Genomic DNA, 24,760 nt, shown 5'->3' on the forward strand with positions numbered 1-24,760 from the left:
ACCCTGGGGAAGCAGACAAGGTTACCACCACTGTAGCCCTGGGGAAACAGACAGGGTTACCACCACTGTATAGCCCTGGGGAAACAGACTGGGTTACCACCACTGTATAGCCCTGGTGAAGCAGACAGGGTTACCACTACTGTATAGCCCTGGGATAACAGACAAGGTTACCACCACTGTAGTCCTGGGGAAACAGACAGGGTTACCACCACTGTACAGCCCTGGGGAAACAGACAGGGTTACCACCTCTGTATAGCCCTGGTGAAGTAGACAGGGTTACCACCACTGTAGCCCTGGGAAACAGACAAGGTTACCACCACTGTAGCCCTGGGGAAACAGACAGGGTTACCACCACTGTACAGCCCTGGGGAAACAGACAGGGTTACCACCTCTGTATGGCCCTGGGTAAGCAGACAGGGTTACCACCATTGTAGCCCTGGGGAGACAGACAGGGTTACCACCACTGTAGCCCTGGGGAAACAGACAGGGTTACCACCACTGTACCCTGGGGAAATAGACAGGGTTACCACTACTGTATAGCCCTGTATAAGCAGACAGGGTTACCACTACTGTATAGCGCTGGGGAAACAGACAGGGTAACCACTTCTGTATATCCCTGGGTAAGCAGACAGGGTTACCACTACTGTATAGCGCTGGGGAAACAGACAGGGTTACCACCACTGTATAGCCCTGGGTCAGCAGACAGGTTTACCACCACTGTAGCCCAGGGGAAACAGACAGGGTTACCACCACTGTAGCCCTGGGTAAGCAGACAGGGTTACCACTACTGTACCCTGGGGAAGCAGACAAGATTACCACCACTGTATAGCCATGGGGAAACAGAAAGGGTTACCATCACTGTACCCTGGGGAAACAGACAGGGTTACCACCACTGTAGCCCTGGGGAAACATACAGGGTTACCACCACTGTACCCTGGGGAAGCAGACAAGGTTACCACCACTGTAGCCCTGGGGAAACAGACAGGGTTACCACCACTGTATAGCCCTGGGGAAACAGACTGGGTTACCACCACTGTATAGCCCTGGTGAAGCAGACAGGGTTACCACTACTGTATAGCCCTGGGATAACAGACAAGGTTACCACCACTGTAGTCCTGGGGAAACAGACAGGGTTACCACCACTGTACAGCCCTGGGTAAGCAGACAGGGTTACCACCATTGTAGCCCTGGGGAGACAGACAGGGTTACCACCACTGTAGCCCTGGGGAAACAGACAGGGTTACCACCACTGTACCCTGGGGAAATAGACAGGGTTACCACTACTGTATAGCCCTGGGTAAGCAGACAGGGTTACCACTACTGTATAGCGCTGGGGAAACAGACAGGGTAACCACTTCTGTATATCCCTGGGTCAGCAGACAGGTTTACCACCACTGTAGCCCTGGGGAAACAGACAGGGTTACCACCACTATAGTCCTGGGGAAGCAGACAGGGTTACCACCACTGTAGCCCTGGTGAAACAGACAGGGTTACCACCACTGTACCCTGGGGAAACAGACAGGGTTACCATCACTGTAGCCCTGGCGAAGCAGACAAGATTACCACCACTGTAGCCCTGGGTAAGCAGACAGGGTTACCACCACTGTATAGCCATGGGGAAACAGACAGGGTTACCACCACTGTATAGCCCTGGGGAAGCAGACAGGGTTACCACCACTGTAGCCCAGGGGAAACAGACAGGGTTACCACCACTGTAGCCCTGGGTAAGCAGACAGGGTTACCACTACTGTATAGCGCTGGGGAAACAGACAGGGTTACCACCACTGTATAGCCCTGGGTCAGCAGACAGGTTTACCACCACTGTAGCCCTGGGGAAACAGACAGGGTTACCACCACTGAACCCTGGGGAAGCAGACAGGGTTACCACCACTGTATAGCCCTGGGTCAGCAGACAGGTTTACAACCACTGTAGCCCTGGGGAAACAGACAGGGTTACCACCACTGTAGGCCTGGGGAAACAGACAGGGTTACCACCACTGTACCCTGGGGAAACAGACAGGGTTACCAATACTGTAGCCCTGGTGAAACAGACAGGGTTACCACCACTGTACCCTGGGGGAACAGACAGGGTTACCATCACTGTAGCCCTGGGGAAGCAGACAGGATTACCACCACTGTACCCTGGGGAAACAGACAGGGTTACCACCACTGTAGCCCGGGCGAAGCAGACAAGGTTACCACCACTGTAGCCCTGGGTAAGCAGACAGGGTTACCACCACTGTATAGCCATGGGGAAACAGACAGGGTTACCACCACTGTAGCCCTGGGGAAACAGACAGGGTTACCCCTACTGTATAGCCCTGGGTAAGCAGACAGGGTTACCACTACTGTATAGCGCTGGGGAAACAGACAGGGTTACCACCACTGTATAGCCCTGGGTAAGCAGACAGGTTTACCACCACTGTAGCCCTGGGGAAGCAGACAAGGTTACCACCACTGTATAGCCATGGGGAAACAGACAGGGTTACCACCACTGTATAGCCCTGGGGAAGCAGACAGGGTTACCACCACTGTCGCCCTGGGGAAACAGACAGGGTTACCACCACTGTAGCCCTGGGGAAACAGACAGGGTTACCCCTACTGTATAGCCCTGGGTAAGCAGACAGGGTTACCACTACTGTATAGCGCTGGGGAAACAGACAGGGTTACCACCACTGTATAGCCCTGGGTGAGCAGACAGGTTTACCACCACTGTAGCCCTGGGGAAGCAGACAAGGTTACCACCACTGTATAGCCATGGGGAAACAGACAGGGTTACCACCACTGTATAGCCCTGGGGAAGCAGACAGGGTTACCACCACTGTCGCCCTGGGGAAACAGACAGGGTTACCACCACTGTAGCCCTGGGTAAGTAGACAGGGTTACCACCACTGTAGCCCTGGGGAAACAGACAGGGTTACCCCTACTGTATAGCCCTGGGTAAGCAGACAGGGTTACCACTACTGTATAGCGCTGGGGAAACAGACAGGGTTACCACCACTGTATAGCCCTGGGTAAGCAGACAGGTTTACCACCACTGTAGCCCTGGGGAAGCAGACAAGGTTACCACCACTGTATAGCCATGGGGAAACAGACAGGGTTACCACCACTGTATAGCCCTGGGGAAGCAGACAGGGTTACCACCACTGTCGCCCTGGGGAAACAGACAGGGTTACCACCACTGTAGCCCTGGGTAAGTAGACAGGGTTACCACCACTGTAGCCCTGGGTAAGTAGACAGGGTTACCACCACTGTATCGCCCTGGGGAAGCAGACAGGGTTACCACCACTGTATGGCCCTGGGGAAACAGACAGGGTTACCACCACTGTATAGCCCTTGGGAAACAGACAGGGTTACCACCACTGTAGCCCTGGGGAAGCAGACAGGGTTACCACCACTGTATAGTCCTGGGGAAACAGACAGGGTTACCACCACTGTAGCCCTGGGGAAGCAGACAGGGTTACCACCACTGTAGCCCTGGGGAAACAGACAGGGTTACCACCACTGTAGCCCTGGGGAAGCAGACAGGGTTACCACCACTGTAGCCCTGGGTAAGCAGACAGGGTTACCACCACTGTATAGCCCTGGGGAAACAGACAGGGTTACCACCACTGTATAGCCCTGGGGAAGCAGACGTGGACAGAAGATTCCACTTCCTTTTTCATTGAAACTGATAGAGAATGTGGTGTTCTAATCAAAGTGTCCCTCTCTGAGTAATTGGATTTAGCCTGACAGGCTAATAGCTAGCGACATCGCGGAATAACAGTCCCACCGACCGATCCCTGAGCAATTAATCGCTCCTGGAGAGAGAGAGAGAGAGAGAGAGAGAGAGAGAGAGAGAGAGAGAGGGAGAGAGAGAGAGAGAGAGAGAGAAAGAGAGAGAGAGAGAGAGAGAGAGAGAGAAAGAGAGAGAGAGAGAGAGAGAGAGAGAAAATTGATCGGACACCACAGCCTCTAGGCAATCTGCTCTTCTTGTCTGAGGGATTTTTACAAACCATAGGTACACCGTTAGTGGGCATCAGAATATCTAAAAACTGATTATCTATTCATCAGCTACAGTCCCTCAATTATCCAATAGAAACTCTCCTTTGCAACTGTTGGACCACTGAAGTCCACCTAGATCAGCTAGATGCAGGCAAGAGTGTGCAAGGTGGTATTGAATGTGTCATTGTCAGATACCTTGATTACTCCAATTTTTATCTCGACCTGTGCACCTATGTTGTAAACTTTCATTCATAGGCTAGGTTGTAGCAACTTCATGATGGGTATAGGGAAATTAGAGTATCACGTAGTAGCCTAAACCTATTGATGTTACATTGCGCTGGGTGAATGTAATTTGAATGACAGTCATCCAATATGCTGTAATAGAAATGCCATGCTCGTAAAAAAAAGAATCGTCCTCCCTCATCTTCAACGTCACCGACCGCCACTGAAGCTCATCCATCAAAACCTCTGTCCTCCATCATCCATCATCCAGCCACCAGAAGGTCCATAACCAGCTGACAGGGTCGTACATTACAACTAAATGAACAGCCATGTTTACATACTGTAACTCCATGAAAAACTCTTTCCCAGGCATACACATTGCCAGCATGTCAATATTAAGCATCCCTTCACACACATACACAGGACAAGTGCACAGCTAGTGAACGACAGTGAGTAAATAAGCAACAACAACAATAACAAATATTTTCCCAGTGGCACTGACTTTGCTGATAAATACTTTATTGAGAGAAAATATACTTGATACGATTGTGATGTGTTGTTGTCTCACCTAGCGATGTTAAAATGAATGCACTCGCTCTGGATAAGAGTGTCTGCTAAATGACCCCAAAATAAATAATGAACAGACCGGCACCGGCACAGACGCCCTGACTCCCCTGCACTTCTGGTCGATTTTTCAAGAACTGTTGTTTTTTTTCTGGCTGAGGCCCATGCTATTTCTGTTCTGCTCAAGTAGGCTACTTGCTGGAGCCAACTCTATTCTAGGACAAGCCTGTAGCAATGTGCTTCTATGTTTGTAAACACAGGTGTGTGTATTTGTCTATACAGTATGTGGGATTATGGATGTATATGTGTGCATACTGTTGAGGTGTGTGTGTGTGTGTGTGTGTGTGTGTGTGTGTGTGTGTGTGTGTGTGTGTGTGTGTGTGTGTGTGCGTTAACATATATGTGTCCTTGCAGTAGACCCCTGACCTCAGACAGTGGCAACCTGTAAAGGCTTTGTTAACAGCTGTGACTGGATGTGCTGCTGCTCTCTGTCACAGCATGCCTCATAAAAGTGCTGATACAGACACCATGGCAATGTATTACAGACAGAACACTGGCTGTTGCCGGCACCCTGGTGTTCAATAGCAGAAGAAAGATCAAGAACAAAGAAGCACAACTCAATTGAACACATTGACCTTCATCGAGGGAAGCTAATCTACTCTGGAAGTGCAGTGGACATAAGGCAATAGCCATTCTGGATATGAATGTCTGCTAAATGAATGTCATGTCTAATGTTTCATTTCCAGAGCCGTACTGTGTAAATCCCATTCTGCCTGTCTCCTGCCATCGCACTCTCGGCCTGGCGATGAGCAGCACTCCCCCTGGTCAGGTCTCACAGAGGCTTTAGGTTCATCTCCACAACATGAGCTGAAAATCCCAGTAGATTGGAGAGGTTTTGCTGGAATCCAGCAGGATATCCTTCCATTGCCTGCTTGACTCCCAGCAGCTCAGTGTGATCTGAGCATGAGGAAGGACTTTATCTGCTCTATGTTCCTTCTTTCAGACGCCACAATATCAACTGAGCTACAGGCTACCCACGCTAAGTCAGGTACAGATGTAGGATCTTCATTTGAGACAGTTATATACAGCAGGAAAATAATCCTGCAGCAACAGGAAATGTGTATTACTATGTGGATTATAGTTAATGGAAATGTTTTTTTTCCATTTGGGCAAATCAAATCTGACATTTTAAACCTTGAATAAACTACAAGTTTTACATTTCCTGCATTGCAACAGAGTGATCCAATTAAGATCCTACACCTGTATCACTCCCCTGGCACTGGACAATGCAATATCATTGTCACATTATTGCCAGTTAGTTACAGTATCATTTCCCTCCTGTTCAGCTCCACTTCCTGAGCCAGGAGGCCAGTAATCCTGGAGGAAATCAGATGTTATTCACAGCAAACCCAACATAATCTGATTACAGTATATCACTTCAAAACACGGTTGAAATACAAATGTCAATCATCTGAATGTTACACATTCTCCTTCCTCTCTCATTACCCATGATGCCTGAGGCTCAGGGCTGGGGATGACATAATTTATTCTCATGGTTGATGAGATGGACTGATGGTGTGAGAATGTTATGGGGGGAGTATGAGCTGCCACTCACACTAACCTCCATGCTCCATTGGAATCCACACTAAATGGGTCTGCTTATTGCCTGTGTCAACACCATGGGGGGGTAGAGGCATTGCCTGTGTCAACACCATGGGTGGGTAGAGGCATTGCCTGACTGATGTTAGGGTTAAGGATTGGGCAATATTTATACTGTAAGAAATTTACCCATTTGTTATAATTAGCATATTCTTTGCAGATAATCAGGACGCTACTATGAACTTGAACTATTCATTGCATATTGAGCTCTGACTCGAATGTGGTCTGTATATTTCACAGTTGCCATGGAAGCAAGGGGAAGGGATCCCCTTTTTTTCCAACCTTCATTCTAAAACTCTCTCAGCGTCAGACACACCTTGCTACCAAACCCTCTGCTGTTGTACTGTACTGTCAAAGGCGTGGAGTTGAGTTCCATTTCCCCCCCTGACCACCACTTCCACGTGTCATGCCAGGAGAACAGACAAATATACACCTGCATCCTGAGTTCCTTGGAAATCCCTGCAGCTCACTGCATATTTTTGAACCCAGTTAAGCAACATTTTGACGCTAGTAATTACCCTTTCACTGAATGAGTGATGAATGAACCCGTCCATGTGATTCAAACCTGGTTCCACTAACAAAGGCCTGTCTCTTACGCTGCGTATTTAATCATTGGGGAGGGTAATGGGTTCAGAAGCAACTTTAGAAGTAAAGCTTGGATCAGTTTCAGATGAAAGGAGAGAGGGATGTTTGGTGTTGGTGTGTTGTGTGTTGTCATTCAACGAGGTGTCAGAATGAGGTGAGTACCAATGGAGGCTGCCCGAGGGGAGGATGGCTCATAAAAATGGCTGGAATGGAGTGAATGGAATGGTATCAAACACATGAAAACTATCCTCCCCTCAGCAGATTCCACTGAGTGGGTAGATACTCAGCTTCCACTGAGTGGGTAGATACTTAGCTTCCACTGAGTGGGTAGATACTCAGCTTCCACTGAGTGGGTAGATACTCAGCTTCCACTGAGTGGGTAGATACTCAGCTTCCACTGAGTGGGTAGATACTCAGCTTCCACTGAGTGGGTAGATACTCAGCTTCCACTGAATGGGTAGATACTCAGCTTCCACTGAGTGGGTAGATACTCAGCTTCCACTGAGTGGGAAGATACTCAGCTTCCACTGAGTGGGTAGATACTCAGCTTCCACTGAGTGGGTAGATACTCAGCTTCCACTGAGTGGGTAGATACTCAGCTTCCACTGAGTGGGTAGATACTCAGCTTCCACTGAGTGGGTAGATACTCAGCTTCCACTGAGTGGGTAGATACTCAGCTTCCACTGAGTGGGTAGATACTCAGCTTCCACTGAGTGGGTAGATACTCAGCTTCCACTGAGTGGGTAGATACTCAGCTTCCACTGAGTGGGTAGATACTCAGCTTCCACTGAGTGGGAAGATACTCAGCTTCCACTGAGTGGGTAGATACTCAGCTTCCACTGAGTGGGTAGATACTCAGCTTCCACTGAGTGGATAGATACTCAGCTTCCACTGAGTGGGTAGATACTTAGCTTCCACTGAGTGGGTAGATACTCAGCTTCCACTGAGTGGGTAGATACTCAGCTTCCACTGAGTGGGTAGATACTCAGCTTCCACTGAGTGGGTAGATACTTAGCTTCCACTGAGTGGGTAGATACTCAGCTTCCACTGAGTGGGTAGATACTTAGCTTCCACTGAGTGGGTAGATACTCAGCTTCCACTGAGTGGGTAGATACTCAGCTTCCACTGAGTGGGTAGATACTCAGCTTCCACTGAGTGGGTAGATACTCAGCTTCCACTGAGTGGGTAGATACTACGTTCAACATGTCACTCCCACTGGTACAATGCTACAGCTACACTACAACACCTGCTCACTCTGACAGTGTCAAACTATAGGAATGCTTTTGCTTCAGCCCAGCACTAACACACCGTATTCATCTACTTATGATAAAACCCTTTGAATCAGTTGTGCTGGACTGAAACCAAAGCTTGCACAATCCGCAGCGCTCCAGGGCTATAGGGTTTGAAAAAGCATAAGTCGCTCAGCTCAATTACAGGTGAAAGGATACTTTCTGAATTTCACCCTAGCCACTGAAAACCAGATGCAGGGACATGAGGGGGGGTCATCTTGGACTCTCTGTCTGTAGTCATGGAATTCTCAGCAAGGCGAAGGACACATTTGTGGGGGGATGAATTTTTTGGCCCGTTTATTTTAAGTCTACATGTCACTGTCAGTCTGAAGTGATGCCTCAAGACGTCCTGGTTTCAGTAAGCTGATATCTCTCAATGATAAAAATGCCTCTTCGCTATTCATGGAAACAGAAGGCAGTGAGAGAACACCTCTTACTCGAAACCTGAAAACAATGAATCATACAGCAGTCAGTGTGCATGGACTACTCATTACTCATACGTGCTCTCAGAGGCAGACCAGAAACTGACAATGCATTTCAAAAGCAAAAGAGAAGCGTGTGTTATTAGTTGGATATCCATTCATTTACCTTTCCAATGAATGTCACTTATTTATTTAACAGTCAGTTCATCAGGTTGACCAACACATGTCAGTGCTAACAAACCCCAGCGCTTCATTCTTTTTAAAATGGCAGAGAATGAATGACTTGTCTTAATTCATTTACACACACACAGAAGCCAGGGTAAGATGGAATGGAAAGGCATCACAAGAGGCTGCTGAGGGGAGGACAGCTCATAATAATGGTCAGAACGGAGCAAATGGAATGGCATCAAACACCTGGAAACCATGGAAACCATGTGTTTGATGTAGTATTTGATACCATTCCACTCGTTACACTCCAGCCATTACCATAAGCCCGTCTTCCCCAATTAAGGTGCCGTCAACCTCCTGTGAATGCCATCAACAGGAGCAGTATGAGTTAGACTCAGCTGGCAATAACACATCAGCTATGTTTTTCAGCCACTCACAGGAGAGAGATTCAGGTGTATTTGCATATTCATAGAAACATCACGATCAGTTCCTTGTTGGCTTCTTTTAGGGGGAACTCCCTCTAACCGCTCTCTCTCTGAGCAACTGTTTGTGTGTAGGTATGCAGCTGCACTTGATCAGACAAGATCATTTGGTTAGGTATAATTATCTTGATCAATTTACCATATTTTTTGCTAATGCCTGCATGTGTGTAAGCTACAAGTCTTTATTTAAAAAGTAGTATTATTGTTATTATTTCACATGCCTTCAGAAGGAAGCAATTTTTATTGTCAATCACGATTATTGGTCAGTGCTTGACTTGGACTGAAATAGGTGCCGGTACTCATGTTTATATTTAGGAGCAGGAGACCTAAAATACTTTTGAGCTAGTATTCTATAAGAGGAACAGGAGATCAAGCAGTAGAAATGTTGAGGTGCCAGTACTCAGCTCCGGTGAGCTCCTGCCCAAGTCAAGCACGGTTCTTGGTTCAAATTCAGGGTGTTGATTGCACGCCCTCCATAGGTCAGGAAAAATAATTATATTGAAAGACTGGGAGAGATGTTAGACTGAAGTAGGGCAGTGCAACAGGGTGGCAGGTAGCCTAGTGGTTACAAGTGTTGGGCCAGTAACTGAAAGGTTGGTAGCTGGAATCACAAAGCTAGCATCTGCTAGATGACTAACATGTAACAGCATACACAGCTAGCACATTTAGTTCCTTGGAAGTTGTAGGAATGTACATTATTGATTCTGGGAACGAAGTCATAAGTTTCCTGACCGTTAAAACTGAAAGTTATTTAAACATTCTGAGAACGGAAGTAAACATTTCTCCTGTTCTGGGAATGTACATTTTTAGGTTGTAGGGAGGTTCTGAGAACATTTTTCTATGGTTCCCGGAAAGTTTTCCTGGGAGGTTTTATTAACGTTCTGAGAACGGAAATTATAGGTTATTTGAAGGTAATTAAATAGCATTCTGAGAACATGTTTCAATAAGACTGCTAGCTTAGTTGAACTGTTTTGAACTCCAAGCACAAGTAAGACACATGGAAATGTATTTGCTTAGGCATTAATCATGAAAACACATGGAAATGTATTTGCTTAGGCATTAATCATGAAAACACATGGAAATGTATTTGCTTAGGCATTAATCATGAAACACATGGAAATGTATTTGCTTAGGCATTAATCATGAAACACATGGAAATGTATTTGCTTAGGCATTAATCATGAAACACATGGAAATGTATTTGCTTAGGCATTAATCATGAAACACATGGAAATGTATTTGCTTAGGCATTAATCATGGAAACACATGTATTGTTATTGTGGCATGGTATCGGGCTCCTGAGTGGTACAGCGGTCTAAGGCACTGCATCTCAGTGCTAGAGGTGTCACTACAGACATCTTGGTTTGAATCCAGGCTGTATCACGACCATGATTGGGAGTCCCATAGGGTGGTGCACAATTGGCCCAGTGTCGCCCGGGTTTGGCAGGTGTAGGCCGTCATTGTAAATAAGAATTTGTTCTTAACTGACTTGCCTAGTTAAATAAAGGTTACTTTTTTTTTATTATTGTGAGATTAAAATGATGATGATTTCCTGCTCCCTATCCATGAAATTAGTCGACCACGCCATCAGGATGGAGCTGGCATGATGTTTTTTTTACTCATACAAAGCTGTTCATTTTAGTCTATTCAGACAGACCCTATGTCAAAGGAAACAAGCACTCATTAACATCAGATGTGGACAATCAGTGGGTGAAGCCAACACACCTGAGCACACTTAACCAGATAGAGGATAGAGAGTTTTGTTGATGCTGAGAACGGAACGTATATTTTTTAAATAATATTCTTAGAACCTTCTTTGAACTATACTTATGTTTTCTTGTGGTTTTTATGGAAAGTTTTCTTAATTCTCTGAGAACATGACTTTAAATAGAACCACGAGGAAACCTGCAGAAAACGTTATGCTTTTAAGTACTGAAATTCCCACAGAAGAACGTTGTTTCTTAACGTTCTCTGAACATTCTGAGAACATGACTTTGAATAGAGGAAACCTGTAGGAAACGTTATGGGAAGGTTGTATGCAAAATAACCGTAGTACAACCCCACTCTCGCCAAGCACTAAGAAACATATGGTTCTGAGAACATGATGTGCTAACTGGGTTCTCTAGTGACCTGCAGCACAAACTACATCAGATAACCATCCCTGTTCATATTAGGTGACGAAACCATAACGACCCTGCCCTGTGAATCCATTCAGGGTGAATGAAGGATGCTCATAACTTCATACAGATTAAATAAAAACCACCAGGTTCCACAGCCCAATTCAGTTGCGTAATAACACAGATTGGCAAGAGCAGGTACGGGGACAGGTAGATATGACCTCATTGTTGCTGGACATATTTGAAGTACTGTTACCAACACATTTTCCTGCAACACTTGCAAAAGATATGATTGATGTAGCCTTTCCTACAACCTGTCAATTATTCAACCTTGAAAAAAAAGCCTTGAGAATCTACAGGCAGGTGTCACACATAATAAACTAGGCCTATGTAAAACTGGGGGAATTCCAGCATCAGAAACATTTTGATCAACAAAGTGAATTATAACAGATATTATTTAAAAAATGTTCAATATCAACAATTTTCAATGCATGTTTATGCAAATACTTTGTCATTAATTCTAAACTCACCTTATAAAAACATGAACAAAAATAATCCCAAACCAGTGATGCTGACAAAAAAAACTTTTCAAATTCAAAGGCTCCGATTTGAGCAAACTCGGCTAAGAAAGATGACTTCACCACACAGAAAACCAAACCCCATTCTCAATCCATTGTTTATATCAGCAGCGATAGAGGAGCCTGCCCTCTTGACGTTCAATGTAGTTGTGTCTCCCCCTTTCCTCTTTATGAAAGACGGTTGGAGAACAGTCCCAAAGATGATTTCACTGGCTCCCGCATCACTTCACTCTTCTTCAATGAGATGTTGCTGCGCTATCACTAATTTGACAATACTGCCCTCTGGTGGTTGTCGTTTTAAATTAGTTTACACCTCCTGTCACACTTGAAATATCTTGTGCTTCGTACCCACCACATACTCTCAAAATGATAAATAGATGCTTTCACGTTAGTTCACCACTCTGTATTGATCTGTTAGAAAGCCATTCATCAGATCTTGTTCACTCTATGGTAATCGGCCTCTCACACATAGCCCTAGGTTTAGTGACTAATTATGTTAGTAATTGCTATTGAGGACAAGACAGAGGATATGAGGGGTGTAAGTATTGATAGGCTTACGAAACACGTTTTTACTATACGGAACAACTTTATAAACAAAACATGCAACAATTTCAAAGATTTTACTGAGGTACAGCTCATATAAGGAAATCAGTCAATTGAAATACATTCATTAGGCCCTAATCTATGGATTTCACATAACAGGGAATACAGACATGTGTAACGGATGTGAAATAGCTAGCTAGTTAGCGGTGGTGCGCGCTAAATCGGTGACATCACTTGCTCTGAGACCTTGAAGTAGGGGTTCCCCTTGCTCTGCAAGGGCCGCGGCTTTTGTGGAGCGATGGGTAACGATGCTTCGTGGGTGACTGTTGTTGATGTGTGCAGAGGGGTTCCCCTTGCTCTGGTTCGCGCCCGGGTATGGGCGAGGGGACGGTCTAAAGTTATACTGTTACATTGATGCTGTTGACCCGGATCACTGGTTGCTGCGGAAAAGGAGGAGTGTAACGGATGTGAAATAGCTAGCTACATTCCAGCCATTACAATGAGCATGTCCTCCTCCTATGGCTCCAGAGCGACTACAGTTAATTGATTCATTTTAAGATAGCTAGGTGAGAGAACCACATACAGTATCACAGTCATAGAAAGTCTAACTTTTCCTCAATAAAGCAGCTATCAGCAAAGTCACCTGCTGCGACCCCTAATGGGTTGGGACACTGTCTGAGGTCACCTAGATAACATTACTATCATGTACAATGACATTTTAGTAGATTGATTTCAGGAAAGTTCATATTTCAAAGTCATTTTCAGGGTCATGTTTTATTGTTTTGTTGATACGGTGGATTGCCTTGAACAGAAGCTGTTGGTGGAGTATTTTGGACATCAAAGGTTAAAAAAATATATATAATAATAATAAGATCTGCCTACTCAGGTACAAAGCATAGAAGTAGAGGCTGTCAAATACCTTGTTTAACCCCAGGGCTCTGGCATGCTGTTTAGAGCATCATTACAGGGTCCTACCTGACCCATTACTTCACTCACAACTAGAGATAACTTTACCTATCTGCTGAGCAGCTGAGTAGACAGATCTTAGTCTTGGGTTAATGACACTCTTGGGTCCATAGACTAATCTCTAGGCATCTTAGGTGAAATCTCTCTTCAGATAACAATTGATAACACCCCTGTCTATTAAAGCAAGGCACATTCAAGGTTTGTCCTTTGAAGATAACACTCTTCAAAGAACACATGTTATCTTCCTGACCACAATTATGACTATAAATGACATCCATCAAGCCCAACAGGATTAGTTAGTGCAGACAAGCCAAGACATCAAGATGTGGTTGGATTTGTATTTGGGAATGGCAGTTTTTCTCAGTGTAGAGTGCAAACCATTGAACAAGGGGACACACAACAAGTTGCTAGTGATCTCCTTTGATGGTTTCCGATGGGACTATGATCAAGACGTAGACACCCCTCACATGGACAAGTTAGTGGTAGATGGAGTGAAGGCAAAGTACATCACCCCTCCGGCTATCACCATGACGTCCCCATCTCACTTTACCACCATAACTGGTAAGGCAGAAGAGTTACAAAATGCTGTTGACTTGTTGCGTGCATTTGAGCAGCGTGTTTGAAGTTCTCAATCAGGTGCATATTCATCAAAAATAAGAAGTATTTCCTAGGGTAACATGTGACTACGGGCCCAAGTTACTGTTTCAAAACTGGGTTTGAAGTCAAATGTAGCCTACTACTGTAGATGGATTATTGACTGTTGATTTCTTTGGCCAAATATTTCAATTCTTTCATAAAAACAGTTTTGTTTGTGGCATGTGCCCAGAAAATGCCAGTCCTGACCATGATCTCACTCATGTTACAAAGTAGTCTCACTTGCCAGTGTTCTGGGTGGCAGGTATAAGCCTAGTGATTAAGAGCTGACTAGGTGAAACATCTGCCGATGTGCCCTTGAGCACAGCACTTAACCATAATTGCTCCTGTAAGTCGCTCTTATCTCTGCTAAATGACTCAAATCTAAATTAAATGTTCTTTCTGATTTTTAGGACAATCTATTATGTCGTTCTGCCCCTGAACAAGGCAGTTAACCCACTGTTCCTAGGCCATCATTGTAAATAAGAATTTGTTCTTAACTGACTTGCCTAGTTAAATAAAGGTACAATTAAAATAAAATAAATCAAATGTACACTGTATATGTGCACATACTGTGCATATCCTTCGGGTCCTTACTATTTAAATACAAATCTGGTCAAACTTGCTGCTTACTTTATCTCTGGGCAATTGACCTCACTTTAATCTGACCCTAGAGTTATTCCTGAGAAATGGAAATCACCTTATGTTTTCATTTGTTAATGCAGGAAAAACCTACAAATCTACAGACAATTTCTAAATGTTCTCTTATATGACAGTGATAAAAAAAAAAAAATTATAGTACAGCAATTAAAGTTGTAAATGCCATCTTCGATATCCTTGATAAGACATCACTGAGGTTTTGGATACTGTTTATCATAATGTCATGACGAAAAGACAATTCAAACTGGAAGGTTGCTGGTGTAACAGTATAGACTTTACGTCCGTCCCCTCGCCCCGACCTGGGCGCGAACCAGGCACGCTCTGCACACGTCAACAGTCACCCTCGAAGCATCGTTACCCATCCCTACACAAAAGCCACGACCCTTGCAGAGCATAGGGAACCACTATTTCAAGGTCTCAGAGTAAGTGACATCACCGATTGAAACGTCACTAGCGCGCACCACCGCTAACTAGCTAGCCATTTCACATCGGCTACACTGGCATTAAAAAATATTTACATATCATTCTACTTTCCTCTCATATCTCTCACAGGGAGATGGATAGAGGATCATGGAGTTGTTCACAATATGATGTTTAATTCCACAACTCATCAGAAAGTCGTCCATAAAGCTACCTTGAAGAGGTCTGAGTGGTGGGACAATGGAGCCTTACCGTTGTGGATTACAGCACAGAACCAGGTGAGGAACTGGTCATGATTTGATCCTGGACATAAAATATCACAAGTGTTATTTGTCTAATATGCAGATTTGGCTTACAGTCCTCCTACCCACAGCTACAGAAACCATTGTCAGACTATTTACATTGACCCCCACCCCATTTGTTTTGTACACTGCTGCTACTCGCTGTTTATTATCTATGCATAGTCACTTCCCCCCCACCTACATGTACAGATTACCTCAACTAGCTTGTACCCCCGCACACTGACTTGGTACCGGTACCCCCTGTATATAGCCTCCACACTGACTTGGTACCGGTACCCCCTGTATATAGCCTGCACACTGACTTGGTACCGGTACCCCCTGTATATAGCCTCGTTATTGTTATGTTATTGTGTTACTTTTTATAATTTATTGAATTTTTTACATGATATTTGGTAAATATTTTCTTAAACTCTTCTTGAACTACACTGTTGGTTAAGGGCTTGTAAGTAAGCATTTCACGGTAAGGTGTTATAATTCGGAGCATGTGACAGTTAAAATTGAATTTGACTTGATTATTTTTAGGTGAATGAAGTTGCTCTAATGAAAGTTAAGACCCCTACTACACCCTGTAATTAGAAGCATACACACCTTTTCTTCTCTTTCAGGGCCTGAAAACAGGCTCCTTTTTCTTTCCAGGAGGAGCCGCCAACTACAGTGGTCAAAGTGTAAACCGGGCGGTGGTTGAGGAAACAGGTCAACAAGATGATAACGAAACAGAGTGGCAACAGAATATTGACACTGTGTTGAGCTGGTTCACCGAAGAAGATTTTGACTTTGTGACTCTGTACTATGGAGAGCCTGACAACGTGGGTCATGCCAAAGGACCAGACCATCCTGACAGGAAAACCATAATAAAGCAGATTGACCGCACCATTGGATACCTGAGGGAGGTCATCCAGCGAGATGGTTTGACAGAGAACCTGAACATCATCATCACCTCTGACCATGGCATGACCACCGTCAAAAAAAGACCTCTTGTAGATGAGATAATCCTCTCTAAATACCTGAATTTCTTCAACTTGGTTTATTTTGAGCTCCTTGACTACGGCGGGTTTGGAATGATCACGCCGAAGAAAGGAAAGGAACAGCAGGTTTATGATGCTCTCATGAAGGCCCCAAACCTCACAGTCTACAAGAAGGAAGATATGCCAGAGAACTTTCATTTGTCCAAGAATGACAGAATGCAGCCTATTATTGTCATTGCTGATCTAGGTTTCAACTTAAACTCGGTAGGTACTGGTATTAACTTTAAAAACACTTCATATACTATGTATAAAGTAAAAAATGGTCAAGTAAAAATATCACAGATTTAAAAAATAAAAACAATGATGATATGCATGTAATTTCAACAGCGGTTCATCGTCTACGTAAACAAAGGAGATCATGGATTCCACATGGACGAAATGGACATGAAGACCATCTTCCGTGCTTTTGGACCAGATTTCAAAAAGAGTTATCTGTCCGAGCCCTTTGACAGTGTCCACATCTACCCTCTAATGTGCAAGCTGCTGCAGATAGATCCAGCCCCTAACAATGGTTCCCTATCTGTCACTGAGGGCATGCTGGTGCAGAACGGTACGAGCTGGGAGCTTCTCCTAGAAAGCATTTTAGTATCAAAATGCATGAAAGTGTCTATTAATTCATTCTAATACAGGAAGATATCAACCTTAATGTGTGCTCCACTGATGATACTTCTTCTATAAGATAATTATCAAGACTGACATGACAAATGGTTATATCACATAACTAATGGCGCCATTCTTCTCTACACAGGTGGGAGAAGAAATCAGATGTCCCTTGGTGTTTTGGCATCGATATTTGTCTACATTTTACTTGTCATGTAGTTATTTATGATGTTGGTTATTTTCCGTAATGTTCGTTAACTGAAAACAATTGCATAGTTGAATCAATCATAACCAAAACTCCAACAAATATTTTTAAGGAGGATCACATTCACTATGATGTTCATCAACAATATCCATCTGATTGTATTATACACTCAGTTTCCAGTTTATTAGGTACACCTATCTAGTACCGGGTCGGACCCCCTTTGCGCCAGAACAGCCTGAATTCTTCAGGGCATGGAAACGTTGCTCAATTGGTATCAAGGAAAAACATTCCCCGCACCATTACACCGACAGCCTTTATTATTGACACCAGGCAGGATGGGGCCATGGACTCATGCTGCAATAGCCCATCTGTGACAAGGATGGATGTGTTGTGTGCTCCGAGATGCCGTTCTGCGCAGTTATTTGCCTGTTTGTAACTTGCACAATTCTTGCCATTCGCCTTCGACCTCTCATCAACGATCTGTTTTCGCCCATAGGACTGCCACTGAACGGATGTTTTTGGCACCATTCTCTGTAAATCCTAGACACGGTTGTGCATAATATAATAAACCCAGGAGGCCGGACGTTTCTGAGACACTGGAAACGGCGCGCCTGGAATCGATGATCATATATATATATATACCATGCTCAAAGTCGCTTAAGTCACTAATTTTGTCCATTCTAAAGTTTAAGCCTGCTTTATACACTGAGTGTACAAAACATTAAGAACACCTTCCTAATATTGAGTTGCATGTCTATGTCATGGAAAGAGCAGGTATTCTTAATGTTTTGTACACTCAGTGTATAGCAAGCCACAGCCACGTGACACACTGTCTGCTAACCACTTTTGGGAACAGGGTGGTGTGCCTAACAAACTGCCCACTGAGTGTATGTTTAATAATCAAACCAGTCAGCATTGGCTCAAATAACTTCGTCTACATTTAATAATGACACCTGCCCACTGATGGTTCAGGGGTTTCAAGTAGCCTGATTCCTTTGAGAAGTTGTTGCCTTTCATTCTAAATGTCAGATTTTATTTGGAGTCATATTTTTGTTTAAATATTTGTTCCGACTGTATATTTATTTGTTGTTATTATGCTTTAATAAACGTGCACGATGAATGAGTATTGCAGTTTTTAAATTAAAATGTTTAACAGGAAACAGGATTTGGATCTAAGGTGTTATTACCACCTGCAGCCAGCTGGGGATATCATTTTTTAAATAAATGTAAGCAATATTTAACTAGGCAAGTCAGTTAAGAACACATTATTTTAAGAACAAATTCTTATTTACAATGACGGCCTAGGGACAGTGGGTTAACTGCCTTGTTCAGGGGCAGTTAGACAGATTTTTACATTGTCAGCTCCGGGATTCAATCTAGCAACCTTACAGTTATTGGCCCCACTCTCTAACCACTAGGCTACCTGCCGACCCAACTGTATACACATATTCCAACAAATGGAAATGTTACAGAACAGACCGATCTGAAAACACAGATGGAGAAAATATAAAACGTACATAATCTCTGTTGGCCCTTTATTTCATACTAAATATTATGAAAGCCTCCCTTACTAAAACAAATTGCAGTTTTGAAACTGCAGTAAAATTGTAGTAACTGCAGTTAACTGTGGTATTTTGGACATAGTAATTGCAGAATAACTGCACTCTAATTAAGCAAAAGGCACGAGGAGGTGTGGTATATGGCCAATATAACACAAACCCCGGAGGTACCTTATTGCTATTATAAACTGGTTACCAATGTAATTAGAGCAGTAAAAATAAATGTTTTGTCATACCTGTGGCATAACTGCAGTTATACTGCTCTCTGACTGCTCTTTCAATGACAGTCTGACCAAGTGAATCCAGGTGAAAGCTATGATCCCTTATTGATGTCACTTGTTAAATCCACTTCAAATCAGTGTAGATGAAGGGGAGGAGATGGGTTAAAGGGGGATTTTTAAACCTTGAGATGATTGAGACATTGATTGTGTGTGTACCATTCAGAGGGTGAATGGCAGGACAAAATATTGAGTGCCTTTGAACGGGTATGGCGGTAGCTGCGCTAGGCGCACCTGTTCTTCGTGTTTTGTACAATCAATGTATATTTTTCACATTGATGCCGATTATTTTTGTCATCGCCAAGGTTATTGTAGGGTTAAGTGGTGACTTGAAATTAAAACAACGAGGGTGATGAATAGGCTATGGGCTATTGCCTAATGTAAATTATAAGATTTTGTAACCAGCCATGATGAGTGGATACACTTGTTGCGGTCATGTGACGAAGCATTAACGGGTTAGGTCAAATGGAGAGTGAGCGCGCCCTGCATTCTATGTGACGTTAAACTGCTGTACAATCACTTCAGTTTTGGATCCGTGCGTGTCTAGGTTAATCAGCCTAAATCACAACTAGTCTCTGATGTTTTAAGCTATGGCTGAATGTTTTGGGAACGACATATCTATATATATATTCTACAATTGGGTTAAGTCTTAGAATAAAGAAAAAATGTTACATTTCGTCTTGCAAGATGTCTCAAACAACACGGAGCAAAACACAACAACGCCTGAGGACTGGACTGTTGTAAGTAATTTACAAGTATTGTATTAAGTATTGTGATTATTCATTTGTAGTTGTCCTGTATTTAAACTACTGCAAAGTGTACAGCAATATGTATTTCTTAGTTGTAGCTACATCGTTGCAATATGTGTCTGCAGCATGGCTTTTGCGGGGTGGGACCACCTTCTAGCACTGTAGAAAGTGGATGAGATTATTCTCCTCAGTTGAGTAGTGTAGTGTTATAGGATAGTGACTGTTTTGGTTTCTAATCAACACCTTTCCTCTGTAAAGGTGTACTTTGCAGTCAGATGGATCCAGATGACTATGGCAGTGCTGAGGTAAGCAGGGCGCAGCATTTACAACCTCTTTATAATTGTACAATCTGGTGATCACACGGGTCAAATGAGGAGCTCTTCCCAATGTGTTTTTTCTTGTTGTTTGCAGCATTGTCGGTTCAGGTTCCATAATTGTTTATGCAACTTTCCAACACCTTATAAGGACACCTGAGGTTAGTTACAAACACTACAGATGATCCCCTCTACAGTTGGTTTTAATTGTTTCCACATTTAAGCCTATATTATACCCTACCTTAGTTGGTAGAAAGGCGCTATATAAATCCAATCGGTTTTTGTTAATAATAACAATATTATTAACCTACCTACAATACCATGACTGCTTTAGACTCCAAAACAATGGCCAATACCACCTCCTCTGCAGATCCAGCCATTGTTCTTACTGAGTGTGACAGACTTGCTGCTGGCAGTCAGCTGGCTGGTAGGAGCAGTACTGTTCACTCAGGACTGTGATAGCCATGCCACCTGCTACAACCTACACATCGTTGAACAGGTATGTACACAGACGTATAATACATTCATTTACAGTAAGAATTGACTTAATGTTTTACTGAGAAATAGATGGCCAAGGCCGATCCAGATCCGGCCCATATGAAGTAGAGCAGCAAATCTAGCCCAATTTGACGCCTCTTCAATTCTGTTAGATCGGGACAAAGGAGTTTGGATGTGGCTGACCCATTTCCCTTGTACTTGTGCACTGGAATATTCTGTACCAAAAGGGAACATGATATATAACCCCACAACAAAACCAATGATGGTCCTAGATATCTAATCTTCATGGATATGCAGAAAGAGAACACCATTTCATTGACACGTCATCACCACTAAAATAGAAGTAAATGTTGGTTGACTCATGGTGACCACTGACGGAGAACCCCTGTCTTTTAACAGATCCTGTATATGACCTCGTTCTTCTACACATTGAACTATGTATGGACCCTGTACTCTGGGCTAAATAACAGATTCTACAGTAGCCTTCATGGATACCCAGCCCAAGTAGGTGCTACCTGACAAATTATCGTTTTGATGTCTGACACATTTGGTTGTCTGTAATTCCCCATATTCAACTGTTTGGTTAAAGTCTGGCCTCTGTTTTTTTGAAGTGCGCAACCAAACTGAGAAGTTTCAGCAAGATTGCTGCAGTCCTGTCATGGTAAGCATGGACTATTTCACAGAAAGAGTATTTCATTTACATGTATTTATTTAATCAGGCAAGTCAGTTAAGAACAAATTCTTATTTACAATGATGGCCTAGTATATGCTTGACCTATTTAAAGTTCAGTAGATGTCATTATACGTATGCTACATGACCTGTCCCCATTTCTCCTCCCAGTGTCCTCCCCGTGCTGCTGATGCTGCCAGTGTTTGTAACAGGAAACATGGACCACTGTTACACAAACTTCAGCCAGCCTTACAAGTAGGTCTGTAGCATGCATCAAAGTAGGAATATTATCATGGAGAGAGTTTATTTTGGGATAGAGATAATTGTGTGTCAATAAGGTTTGCAGTTTTAGTAAGGCAATCAGAATTCATATCAAGCACTTCCGTGCTAAATGTTTGGTCAATTAATATGATTTAATCGTCATTGTTAATGTGTTTTTTTATTATACATATCTCTTGTTGATTTGAGGTGCATAACGGTTTGACTAAAGTCCCTCTCCCTGCATATTAGGTGCCTTCTAATGCACACGGAGGCACTCTTCATGTCCACTGACTTGAGCAAGATGGAGGTGGACTCAGCTTGCCGCCTGGGACACATATACAGTATTGCTGTCTTCCTGGCAGTGTTCCTACTCACCTTTGTTGGCATTGTGGTGAGTCAGCCTCTCCCATGGTTACCAGCTTATATTTATTTTATTCAAACGTATCTTGGCTTCACACGTCTTTTGTCTACACCAGGTGCTCATGGGAAAAGCCCGCACTGTTTACAGACGTTGTGTGAGTTCTAGCGGTTTCCTCGGCGACAGGCAGTGGGCGTCGCTTCGTGTTCTGGACCGACACATGCTCCTCTACCCCTCTGTCTTCTTCTTCTGTTGGGGCCCAGGTAACTACAGTACTGTTCACCCAGCTCAGAATCCTAGGGCCCCCCCGGGCTTGCTAAATGATTTGTAGCAGCTGAAAATCACATTCTCCTCTCTGATATATTGCCTTATTTACCTTTTCATTTCAGCAGTGTTCCTGGCAGCCATGATTCTGTACAACCCCAAATCCGTGGAGGGAGTTGTGGGCGTCATTCTCTACATCTTACAGGTAAAACTGCCAGCTGCTCTGAAACCTACATCCAAGACGTGTGCAACCTCAGTCCATGGCTTAACTTCTACTTCCTCATCCCAGGCCTTCACCTCATCCTCTCAAGGCCTTCTGAACTGTGTGGTGTACGGCTGGACACAGACACACTTCCGCTCAGCTAGCAAAGATGCTCTAAGGGACATGGACACCCAGACGCCACTTCTGAGATCTCAGAAGAAAGGCTATAAAACTCTATGGTCAACACCATCCCCCAAATCAGATGATATAGAAGGATCTGGTATTCTACCGACACCACATTAACTTACTATGGTGGTTGTGACACTGGCAAAAGAAATGAAACAAAGCCTTTTGTGCCAGACTGGGAGTGACGGTTTGGTTTTGAATCTTGGGGACAGTACCTTGGGAAGCACCTGTTATACCAATGAAGCAAGAACACCCTCAGCTGTACACAAGGGAGAGCAGGGTCCAACCAGACAGAGGCTGAACTGCTGAGGCGTAAAAAAGGGAAGAACCAGGGAATTTACAAGGAGAGGAAGAGCAGCTCTGAAACAGGATCTGAGAGCTCTGTACTTTCATAGGAATCAGAGTCACTTGTTTTGACTGCATCGCTCGTGCAAACATTGTCTCTACATTAGTGTTTAGAATTTCCCACAGTAGTTGGGGACAGCCGAGGATATTTGTGAAAGGCTTTGTAACTGACTGGCATGTCTTTGATTTAGAGGGGCCCTGATTGAGCCCAACCGTGTGGAAACAGTGAGCAGCCTGTCACTTTTCATCTTGATGGAACAAAGGCCCTCCATTCACAGAGATGCTGCTTGACGTACGAGTTTGGCCCGTGGTGTTGTGTGATGGTCGTAGATACGCAAGTGTGTGCAATGTTTAGTTTTCGCCCTGCATGGGCTTGGTCACAGAAATGTGACTGTAGGTTTATGCTCACTCCTTGAGTTCAATTCTAAACTTCATCAAAGGGGACAATTATTGCCTTGCATGAGGCATGAGTTACAGGATAAATACATCACCACAACATACAATTTCTTTTTTTCTGAGATGCAAATGAAACTGAATGAAAAGAATGTGAATTTCCGGTCTGTCAATGCATTGGACTTTATTTCTGTTTAACTCAATCCATCAATATGAAATGGACATTGCAGCTCAAATATAGTAACTGCTGCAGCCTCATCAAAACAATAAAATATTGTTTCACTCCCACATCCGACCAGCTGCGTCATGGCAGTTATCAAAGATGAGGCTGTAGTCAGTGCCTCCAGCTTTGACGAAATCAGAGACCGTCTTACTCCCTTTAAAGTTTTTGGTTTCAACTTTCTGCAAAAAGTTTTAAAAAACAATGTTTAATTGAACGACTGTGTATTTTCCACTACAGAGTAATTTCAATAAAATATGCTTATGAAAGAAAGCTGATTGAATACTTGCCTTCCAGTCTCGACCCATGTGGCGTGCAGCCACCACTACAGTCTGAGAGCTGATGCCAAATCCATCCCCTTTATGGACAAGCCACTGGGAGCCATCAGCCAAAGTCACTCTGTGGATCAACAACGAAGGATTAGACATAGCGGGTAGTTTAGGCCATTTCTTAATTAACAAACATGATGTTGCTAGATATGCAGTAACGTACAACTGACTTGTGGGTTTATTTATAAATACCATACGCATTTCATAGATAATATGTCACTCACCTGACTCCTGAGTGGCTGAGAACCCCCACCTGAAAGGACATGCCTTCAAGGGGTCTCCGCATTCTGTCTGCTTCATACACCTTGGAGTTGTACAGCTTCCTCAGGTCAGACATTTTAGATATGTCATAATTGTAGGATCCTCCACCACCTATGAGAAACGTTATAATAACACATGAACAACATAACAATAACATCATAATACTGTATAGATATTTCTACAAAATAGTTGTTGAAACTTACCACCACTGAAAGAGGATTCCACATTTACAACCAAAAGGGCCAGAAGAGCTGGCAGGATGAATGAGGTTCTGATGGAGAACATGGCAGGATCCTTTTCCCAAGGATGTTGTTGTGGATACCTAATACACTTTCTGCAGTGAGATAGATTTACCTTTTTATAAAGCCCAAGTTGAGACACTCCTCCCTTATTTGTTATTGCAGCACATTCTCTTCAAATAGAAAGTACTGTCTGGCACACAACAGTGG

General features: G+C 43.7%; 3 protein-coding genes across 6 annotated transcripts; 2 read left to right on the top strand and 1 right to left on the bottom strand.

Moving 5' to 3' along the window:
* The first annotated feature begins 13,902 nt into the window (after nt 1-13,902).
* On the top strand, nt 13,903-17,832 carry LOC139379041 (ectonucleotide pyrophosphatase/phosphodiesterase family member 7-like). Its single transcript, XM_071121777.1, has 5 exons — nt 13,903-14,140; nt 15,425-15,570; nt 16,200-16,823; nt 16,947-17,169; nt 17,368-17,832. Exons 1-5 carry the CDS (start codon nt 13,903-13,905, stop codon nt 17,436-17,438), a joined length of 1,302 nt encoding a protein of 433 aa, XP_070977878.1. The 3' UTR covers nt 17,439-17,832.
* Nucleotides 17,833-19,708: 1,876 nt separating this feature from the next.
* On the top strand, nt 19,709-23,994 carry LOC139420256 (transmembrane protein 116). Of its 4 annotated transcripts, none has more exons than XM_071170156.1 (11): nt 19,709-20,001; nt 20,269-20,315; nt 20,422-20,485; nt 20,659-20,823; nt 21,222-21,326; nt 21,434-21,483; nt 21,664-21,747; nt 22,003-22,144; nt 22,230-22,374; nt 22,501-22,580; nt 22,665-23,994. In XM_071170156.1, the coding sequence occupies exons 1-11, from the start codon at nt 19,927-19,929 to the stop codon at nt 22,878-22,880; spliced, it is 1,173 nt and encodes a 390-aa protein (XP_071026257.1). In that variant the 5' UTR covers nt 19,709-19,926; the 3' UTR covers nt 22,881-23,994. The 4 variants fall into 4 exon arrangements, with proteins under 4 accessions (XP_071026257.1, XP_071026264.1, XP_071026238.1 ...); XM_071170163.1 differs by having other exon boundaries at nt 20,695-20,823; XM_071170137.1 differs by having other exon boundaries at nt 22,501-23,104.
* LOC139420273 (uncharacterized) lies at nt 23,669-24,743 on the bottom strand. Its single transcript, XM_071170177.1, has 4 exons — nt 24,515-24,743; nt 24,275-24,422; nt 24,012-24,120; nt 23,669-23,903 (listed from the first exon to the last, which is right to left on the bottom strand). The coding sequence occupies exons 1-4, from the start codon at nt 24,594-24,596 to the stop codon at nt 23,781-23,783; spliced, it is 462 nt and encodes a 153-aa protein (XP_071026278.1). The 5' UTR covers nt 24,597-24,743; the 3' UTR covers nt 23,669-23,780.
* Nucleotides 24,744-24,760: the final 17 nt, after the last annotated feature.

Source organism: Oncorhynchus clarkii, chromosome 2 (assembly GCF_045791955.1).
Source record: "Oncorhynchus clarkii lewisi isolate Uvic-CL-2024 chromosome 2, UVic_Ocla_1.0, whole genome shotgun sequence".
NCBI lineage: Eukaryota > Metazoa > Chordata > Actinopteri > Salmoniformes > Salmonidae > Oncorhynchus > Oncorhynchus clarkii.

Excerpts from the sequence above, each read along its gene's own strand:
- LOC139379041 (XM_071121777.1), top strand. The coding sequence starts at position 13,903 with ATGTGGTTGGATTTGTATTTGGGAATGGCAGTTTTTCTCAGTGTAGAG. Across the intron at positions 14,141-15,424 it reads TCACTTTACCACCATAACTG|GGAGATGGATAGAGGATCAT; the intron begins GTAAGGCAGAAG and ends TATCTCTCACAG. Across the intron at positions 17,170-17,367 it reads GGGCATGCTGGTGCAGAACG|GTGGGAGAAGAAATCAGATG; the intron begins GTACGAGCTGGG and ends TTCTCTACACAG.
- LOC139420256 (XM_071170137.1), top strand. The coding sequence starts at position 19,927 with ATGTTACATTTCGTCTTGCAAGATGTCTCAAACAACACGGAGCAAAAC. Across the intron at positions 20,486-20,658 it reads ACCTTATAAGGACACCTGAG|ACTCCAAAACAATGGCCAAT; the intron begins GTTAGTTACAAA and ends TGACTGCTTTAG. Across the intron at positions 22,145-22,229 it reads TCACCTTTGTTGGCATTGTG|GTGCTCATGGGAAAAGCCCG; the intron begins GTGAGTCAGCCT and ends TGTCTACACCAG.
- LOC139420273 (XM_071170177.1), bottom strand. The coding sequence starts at position 24,596 with ATGTTCTCCATCAGAACCTCATTCATCCTGCCAGCTCTTCTGGCCCTT. Across the intron at positions 24,423-24,514 it reads GGAATCCTCTTTCAGTGGTG|GTGGTGGAGGATCCTACAAT; the intron begins GTAAGTTTCAAC and ends CGTTTCTCATAG. Across the intron at positions 23,904-24,011 it reads ACATGGGTCGAGACTGGAAG|AAAGTTGAAACCAAAAACTT; the intron begins GCAAGTATTCAA and ends AACTTTTTGCAG.